General features: G+C 37.2%; 1 protein-coding gene across 1 annotated transcript; it reads left to right on the top strand.

Moving 5' to 3' along the window:
* The first annotated feature begins 316 nt into the window (after positions 1-316).
* On the top strand, positions 317-3,260 carry LOC121780974 (ABC transporter F family member 4-like). The gene is made up of 2 exons (XM_042178641.1): positions 317-500; positions 893-3,260. The coding sequence occupies exon 2, from the start codon at positions 904-906 to the stop codon at positions 3,061-3,063; it is 2,160 nt and encodes a 719-aa protein (XP_042034575.1). The 5' UTR covers positions 317-500; positions 893-903; the 3' UTR covers positions 3,064-3,260.
* Positions 3,261-8,998: the final 5,738 nt, after the last annotated feature.

Raw genomic sequence — 8,998 nt, 5'->3', positions numbered from 1 at the left:
ATCCTTGTAGAAGCTAAGGATAGAAAATATAATTAACGTCATTTTTTGTAAAATGTACTAGTATTTAATAAAATCTTAGAATGGGCCTCATTTCAGCCCAAGGTTAATCACTCAAATCAAATAACTACAGCCTTATAAGCCCATTTTCTGATTTAATTTTTAAAAAATACCCATGGTCGGAATTTCAGTTCTTACAAACACAATATTTACACAACACTTATCATTTTGTAAGTGTAAATCTTTCAAACATTAATATTTATTATTGTAAATCTACAAACATTAATATCTATATCTATTTTTATAAAAATAAGGAATATTGAGAAAATACCAATTGCTTTTGGTATTTCGCAAAATAAAATAATCCTCTCTACAGAGGCAGTCTAGGGATCTTTAGCTATCGGTGCCGTTTTTTCTCAGCTTGAGCTACCGATTTATCGGAATCTCGTTTCTAGATCCGAATATCGCCTGCGATCTAGGCTCCAGCTACTGGATTGTAAACTGTGAGAATTTCTCGTAAATCTGTTTTTTATTTATTTGAATAATTCTTCGTTGGATTTGACGGTATTTTGTTGGCGCTTCTTAATTTTGTTGTGAAGTTGTCGTTTTGATGCGAATTCGATGTTAACTTAGCTTAATTTGAACTGAATTGGATCTGATGAATTGGTGTTTCCCCCCGGAGATTTATCCCCTGGTTGATTGCCTGATTGGTGCTTTAATTTGGTAAATTAGCTGTTTGAGAACTAGTATTTAGTTTGAAATGTGAGGCGTTAATTTGGTAAATTTAGTCAAGTTGATTGTACGAACAATATATGGTTCTCATCATGCTTCTAATTGTATGATTAGTTCCTTGCTGATTAAACTTCATTGGTTGTTTTTAACTTTGGTTGATTAGGTATTGTGGAAATGGGTAAGAAGAAATCAGATGAAGCTGGTGCTGGTACAAAGTCGAAGCAGGGTGGGAAGGAGAAGTTCTCGGTGACTGAATTACTCGCGAGCATGGATGCAAAACCTGAAAAGCCGAAGAAAGCAAGCGCCTCCACTAGTAAACCCAAGCCAAAACCTGCTCCTAAAGCCTCGTCTTATATTGACGGTATAGATCTTCCTTCATCTGATGAAGAGGAAGAGGAATTGGGCTCAGAGGAGGAGGCACATCTGATTGAGGTAAACAGCCGCAGAAATATTGCAAAGCCTATTGACACAGGTCTCACCGACAAAGAGTTGAAGAAGCGTGGAAAGAAGGATGTGCTTGTGGCTCAGGCGGCAGAGGTAGCCAAAAAGGAGGCACTCAGGGATGATCGTGATGCGTTTACTGTTGTAATTGGTAGCCGGGCGTCTGTACTTGATGGTGAAAACGATGCTGATGCCAATGTCAAAGATATAACAGTTGAAAACTTCTCTGTTGCTGCTCGAGGGAAAGAACTCTTGAAGAATACTTCTGTGAAAATCTCTCATGGGAAGAGATATGGATTGGTAGGGCCTAATGGAATGGGTAAATCTACCCTGTTAAAGCTTCTTGCTTGGAGAAAGATACCCGTGCCCAAAAATATTGATGTACTTTTGGTTGAACAAGAAGTCGTTGGTGATGATAGAACAGCTCTTGAAGCAGTTGTTTCAGCCAACGAAGAACTTGTCAAACTTAGAGAAGAAGTTGCTACTCTGCAGGATGCATCCACTATGTCCACTGGTGACAGTGAGGAAGATGATGATGAAGGGAATGACGTGGGAGAGAAGCTGAGTGAGTTATATGAGAAGTTGCAGTTGATGGGATCAGATGCTGCTGAGGCTCAAGCGTCTAAAATTCTTGCTGGGTTGGGTTTTACTAAAGATATGCAGGGTCGAGCAACACGGTCCTTTAGTGGTGGTTGGAGGATGAGAATATCATTGGCCAGAGCACTTTTTGTTCAGCCTACTTTGTTGCTGTTGGATGAGCCTACAAATCATCTCGACCTCAGGGCTGTTCTCTGGTTGGAAGAATACTTATGCAGGTGGAAGAAAACTCTTATTGTTGTCTCACATGACAGAGATTTTCTAAATACCGTTTGCAACGAGATTATCCATCTCCATGATTTGAAGCTTCACCTTTATCGTGGAAATTTTGATGATTTCGAAGGTGGATATGAGCAGCGCCGCAAAGAGGCGAATAAGAAGAGCGAGGCTTATGAAAAACAGCTGAGAAATGCTAAGAGATCTGGCAGTCGAACTCAGCAGGAGAAGGTCAAGGATCGAGCCAAATTTAATGCTGCCAAAGAAGCGTCGAAGAGCAAGAGTAAGGGTAAGGTTGATGAGGATGAGCCTGTAGCAGAGGCACCACGGAAATGGAAAGATTACACAGTGGAATTCCATTTCCCTGAGCCTACTGAGCTAACACCACCACTTTTGCAACTACTCGAAGTTAGCTTTAGCTACCCAAATCGCGAGGACTTCAGGCTGTCTAATGTGGATGTGGGCATTGATATGGGGACTCGTGTAGCAATTGTCGGACCCAATGGAGCTGGAAAATCAACCTTGCTCAACCTTCTTGCAGGTGATATAGTTCCAACAGAGGGTGAGGTGAGGAGAAGCCAGAAACTAAGGATAGGCAGATACTCGCAGCACTTTGTGGATCTCCTGATAATGGATGAAACGCCGGTTCAGTATCTGCTTCGGTTACATCCAGAGCAAGAAGGGCTCAGCAAGCAGGAGGCCGTCCGGGCAAAGCTGGGCAAGTTTGGACTTCCCAGCCACAACCATCTGACTCCTATTGCAAAACTATCCGGAGGGCAGAAGGCGCGCGTGGTTTTCACTTCCATATCCATGTCTAAGCCGCACATTCTACTGTTGGATGAGCCGACCAATCATTTAGATATGCAGAGTATCGATGCATTGGCAGATGCGCTGGATGAGTTCACAGGAGGCGTCGTTCTCGTCAGCCATGACTCTAGGCTTATATCCCGCGTGTGTCAAGATGAAGAAAGGAGCCAGATATGGGTGGTGGAAAACGGAACTGTTGAGGCTTTCCCTGATTCATTTGAAGACTACAAGGATGAGCTTGTCAAGGAAATCAGAGCTGAGGTTGACGATTGATTGGTCGCTTCGCATGAGGTTCGAGTTATTATTAAGAAATAAAAAAGACCATATTTTTCCTCTCAAGATTTGGCGTTTATTTGTTGAAACTAGTAATAGTGAGTGTATTTTTCCAAAAACTTTTTCATGTAACTTTTACTATATTTTGAAAATTTTGGATCATAATATAATATTTCTTCGACTGTTTCATTTCATAACCTTTTTTTGTTAAATTAGGACCTTTAGCTTTAGATGTGTCGGTGAAGCTTTTATTGACATTGAAATTGCATCGAAATTTCAATGGAAATAAAGGCAACTAGCCAACTACCATCTACTCTGCATTGTGTATATAAAATATAGAGTGAGGAAGAATTATATAGTGTGAATGTGAAAAGGGATGACTAAAGTCTATGAAGATTGGGAGAGATTGGTGAGAGCTGCGGTGAGGAAACAAGAGCTGTGGGAACTCTTTCACGACCACTCGAGGACTCCGAGCGGCGGCTCCACCACCACCACCTCCGGCAGCCCTGCTTCAGCCTCTCCCAGGACTCTGGTCAGCCGCCACGCTGAGCCGCTTCCGAGTAGCTCTGCTGCACACGTTTTGCCGGCGGGGGAGATGAAGATGAAGACAAGGAAGTCGAGGTTGCGGCTGGATCGATGGGTCTTCACTCGATGGATTTCCAACACTTTTCACTCCACTTCGCCAAAGAGATCTGAGATTCGAGTTGGTCTTTAAATTTATTATTTATGTTTTATTAATAAATTAATAAAAAAATTATATGCTCTTATTCATTTTTACAGCATATTTTGAATTTTTAATGGCTTTGTAATAAACATAGAATTATTGACCATTGTTGTGAAATAGGAAAAGAATGCGATGCAAAATGATATATTATTACCCGATTTTTTTATGTAAATAGTATAGCTAAGTGGAGTAGATATATTGTTATTAGTTTGTAGCTAAAGTATTTGAAGCCGTTGAAAATGATCTAACGATGTTAAGCGATCAATCAGTATTCTCGTTTATATAAAAAAAAGGGTAGTGATAAATTAACAAAAAGTATACAAAGTTGGGATATATCTATCATTTGCTATCATTTGCAATGTTAAGTTACTTATTTTAACTATACTTTAATTTTACATTATAGCCCCCATGTCAATTAAGAAATTGACTATAAATTAAACCAAACATCAAATAGAAAATACTTAAATTTTTAATAAAAATATTTAATTTTCAGAATTTTTAAAAAATATTTTACATCATGTTTTTTATAGTTTTAACAAAAAATATGAAAATGAGTCAAAAGAAAAAAAACAGTGAAAATATTGATAATTAAACTAATAATGATTAAATAAAATTTAATATAAAAAATAAGATAATAATATATTATAATATTATTTGAAGATTAATTTTGATAGTATATTACTCCAATATTTCCACTTTCCTTCAATACTTAACGTTTTTAATTATAAAATAATAATTCTTATAAACTTATTTTCATAAATTTATTTAAGTTATCTTTTTATTCCAGAATTTATTATATACAGAGCATTTTTTAATTTGGATCTCGTATGTACATTGTATTTTATTTCACTTTCTTCACCTATTTTAATATTTGTGATTTGGATATAATTTGATGCTTATGATTTCAATATTTTCTGTATATTATACAATACATGGAGAAATATGCAAAAAATTTCAATATATTATCATTTGGTACTATTGTCAAAATTACATGAACGAAGATTTAATTATCTAGTACTATATACTTTGAATACATAATTAATTACACTTGAAGAATGTATTACGAGCATATGGGTTCAATGAGTATGACAATCTCAAAAATTGAATTACCTCTATTATGCTAATCACAAAATAATTTTATAATATGAGTTAAAAAATTATAAGGTATAATTTACTCTATCAATTTATCTGGTAGTCATACAAATAAAGGATATGTCATATGTTATGTCATAGGATGCTATCATCAGATCATCCCTATAATGATATTATTTAACGTACTACGAACATAATTATAAAATTTATATTAAAATATTTCAGTGAAATATTGAAATTATAGTGATTTATCATATAATTTCAACTTTTCATGATCTTAACAATTTGTGCAGCACGATATATACATTAGAACTTTGTATTATATGTAATGATTCAAACAATCTCTCATCATCTGATCCCAATTATATTTTTAATAACAAATTATAGCAATGTCATGCATCCACATAATATCATTCCACAATAATAGTTTCTTAATTATATAAAATTTTCATTTTGAAATCTTATCAATACATATTACACTATATAAAATACATAAAATATTATATACTAGCAAAATAATATTTATGAAGGATAAAAAAAATTATTACAAATAAATATATTAAAGAAGTTTAAATGAAATATTTATGTTGCAAACGCAAATTTTGTTCTCTTTTGAAATATCTACCAATATTTACTAAAATACTTGCAAAATTAAAATTTAGAAAAAAAAATATCAGTAGTTTTAAAAATATATATGGCATAATACGAGAGAAATTTGAAATAAAAAAAGTATTTTTCCCAATTTTACCTTTGTAGAAAAAGGAACAATTTATTTATCTTCATGTCATTGTGATGGTTCAAATAAAATGAATAAAAAATCTATTCCATTATGAATGATTATTCTATCTAAATTTTTATTGTGAATCTTTTAAATAAATATAGATATTTTCAAGAATAAAATTAATTACATATTTTTAAAAATAATATAAATAAGAAAAACTTGTGATAGTATAATTTTCCTCCTATAATTGTAAATAGGGTCAAATTAGTCATAGAAGTATGTAATTAATGATGCTATTAATTCAAAATAATTATAATCATATCCTATTTCAAATTTGAAGGGCATTTGTATATACAATTTTTGTCAATTTATCTACTCATAAAAAAAAAATGAAGCAATCATTATTCTAATTGAAGAAATATTTGAAAGATCAATTTTGAAAAGTAACGCAGTCTAAGTTGAATACAATTCCACCCCTTTCAATATATTATGAGATTGACAATTGACATGCCTCAAATTATTACACATTGACTTACAAACTGTCTTTTTAATTAACTTACAGCACCCGTTTTATATCCCGAATTAAATTTTCAATATTCAAAAGATATTCGAATTCAAACATACAAATAAATATTACTACTACTATTATTATATCATCATCGTATTTGAAACCCAACAACCCAATTTGAATACTCTTGTATTATTATATCATCATCGATTCATAGATTCTGTCACAATCTTTATCAAGTGATTTGTTTCAAATCCAGCAAGATTCCAGCAAGGAACCAGTACGTACCCCACTTGAATACATTGTAATAAAATAAAATATAGTAATATTTTTTAATATTATTGAAAAATAATAAAGTAATTATACTCTCCTTTTTCGAGGGTTAAGAGTAATACATAAACTACTATTAAAACTTGCATTTTACTCAAAAACTCAGAATTAGCCGCCCTTGTTGATCAATCCGAACCCATAATCAACTTGGTTATCCCACCTTCTATCCACATCTATTTTTTAACATTTAGCATTATTCTTATAATAAAAGATGAAAGATTTGGCTTATTTTCACCATTACTATAAAAGTTTAGCTTTGGATAAACTCTTTCCACAAGTGGGATTTAAGAATTACTAAGGGCACCCGCAACGCGTGCCGCCGGCGTTCCGCGTGCCGTTTCGCCGGAACGGTTTCGCCGCGGAACGCGTTGCGGCGCACCGTTCCGCTCCCATTCCGTTCCGCGTGCCGACGGCACGGAACGCGGCACGGCTTGTGCCGCCACGCGCTCGGGCGACGTGGCGCTCCCCGCTTCGTGCGTGCTTCCCACTCGCTGCCCGCGAGTGGGACACGTCAGCGATGACGCAATAATTAATTATTTTTTAAAAAATATATATTTTTATAAATTTATTTTTTTAAAACGGTCATATTACCGTTTTTTTAACTTTTTTTTTTAATTTTTTTTTATTTTTATTTTCTTATTCTATAAATACACCTAATTTATTACATTTCACACACAACTACACATCTACTCTTCCTAAACCAACATCAATTCCTCTCCAATTTTCTATTTCAATCTCCGTCACAAAATGTCTGGCGACGGGAATTACGGCGGTGGCGGCTCCGGTGGGTGGGATCTCAACGCGTTCGGCGATTGGGAGACCATGTACAACACACTAGGTGGTTCCGGGTCGTCGACGCCGGGCACCCAGGGGTCGGCGACGCCGGGTGGGTACCAACCACCCACTTTCGATGTGGATGCCTACGCTCGACCACCCGGCTCGCGGCTTTCTCAGGGTTTGTCCCAGATTCGGGAGGATATCCCCGTAGAACCCACCCAGGGAGGAAGCCGAGGCGGTGGAAGCTCTAGAGCTGCGTCTGAGGCACCTGAGGAGGAGGAGGATCTGGGCCGGCATCCGTACAACAACGAAGAAACTAAGGCGGTGTACACCGCCTGGCTCACCGTCTCGTACGATCCCATCGTCGGGAACCAACAAGCCGCCAAGTGCTTCTGGGAAAAGGTCCGTGATGTCTACCACCAGACTAAGCCGAAAGGGGCCCGGAAGCGCAAATATACAATGCTCCGTGCTCACTTTGGCCGAGTCGACGCACAGGTCAAAAAATTTTGCGGCATCTACTCGGCCGAAGCGGCGAACTACCAAAGCGGAGCTTCGGGCGCCGACATTCTGAGGGCGGCTTTGCGCGTCTTCTACCAGGACACCGGTCTACAGTTCAAATATGTTGATATTTGGCAGCTCGTCAAGGACGAGGAAAGGTGGGCCGGCGGTGTCCGCTCGAGCTCGGGCTCAACCTCAAAGCGCACGAAGCACACGGCGAGCGGCCACTACACGTCTGGTGACACCGGTGAGGCCAGCGAGGGTACACCGCAGGTGTTTGGGGGTACTGGGGATCCAACGCCCGACGAATACGGGGGATCCAGCCGTGGGCGCCGTCGTCGGCAAGGGACGAAGGCGGCGAAGACGGCTAGAGCGAGGAAGGGCCGAGGCGAATCAAGCCAGTCGGCCTCGGGATCGGGCTCGCGGGGAGGCTCGGACACACTTACGGTGGCGTACATGACCGCCACAATGGCGGACACTTCCCGCTTCTCGTACGCCCAATTCACGGCCTGGTGGAACGGAATTGTGTATATGGCAGCACAACTTGGCCTTCCGACTCCCCCTCAACCTCGACCGCCTCTGGAGGATGATTCGCCGGCGGAGTAGTTTTTTTATTTTCCCACGTTTAATTGTGTGTTTTTTATTTTGTGTTTTTTATGTTTTTAGGATTTTAATTGTGTGCTTTTTTTATTTTTTTTAAGTTTAAGTTGAATTTTTTTTAATGTTGCGTGTTTTTTAATAAAGTGTGTTTGTTTTTTATTAAAGTGTGTTTATTTAAATTGAATTGGGTTGGAAATAAAAAAAATGAAATTGAATAAATAGTAATTTAAGGAACGGTTAAGGAACGGTTAAGGAACGAAGGGTTGCAGGTTCCGTTCCTTAGTTAAGGAATGGAGTAAAAAGTACAGTGGGGCCCTCAAATAGTGGTTTAAGGAACGACATAGGAACAGCGTTGTGGATGGCCTAAGAGCAATAATTTTCTCATATACACTTTTCCCCATCATATATTCATACATGATTTGTTAAATAAAATGGTAACGATCTTTGTTGAAATAATTTGACTAATTAAATATTACCTCACTATTCCTGAAATTTCTCCTTTTATTTGTTCTTACTTTCGCTAGAAAATAAAACAGATACATAGAATCTATACTTAAATTTACCCAAAAAAGTTAAGAAAAAAGGAGCCACTTGACAAATGGAGTCATCCCAATGTCAACATGATGAAATTCATTGATGACAAAGAACCTAGAAAAAATAAAAACAAATATGAATAATTGATTAA

The sequence above is a fragment of the Salvia splendens genome, chromosome 20 (genome assembly GCF_004379255.2).
Source record: "Salvia splendens isolate huo1 chromosome 20, SspV2, whole genome shotgun sequence".
Taxonomy (NCBI): Eukaryota; Viridiplantae; Streptophyta; class Magnoliopsida; order Lamiales; family Lamiaceae; genus Salvia; species Salvia splendens.
Note: the sequence above shows the minus strand (reverse complement) of the source record. Positions and strands in the feature narration are given on the sequence as shown.

Excerpts from the sequence above, each read along its gene's own strand:
- LOC121780974 (XM_042178641.1), top strand. The coding sequence starts at position 904 with ATGGGTAAGAAGAAATCAGATGAAGCTGGTGCTGGTACAAAGTCGAAG.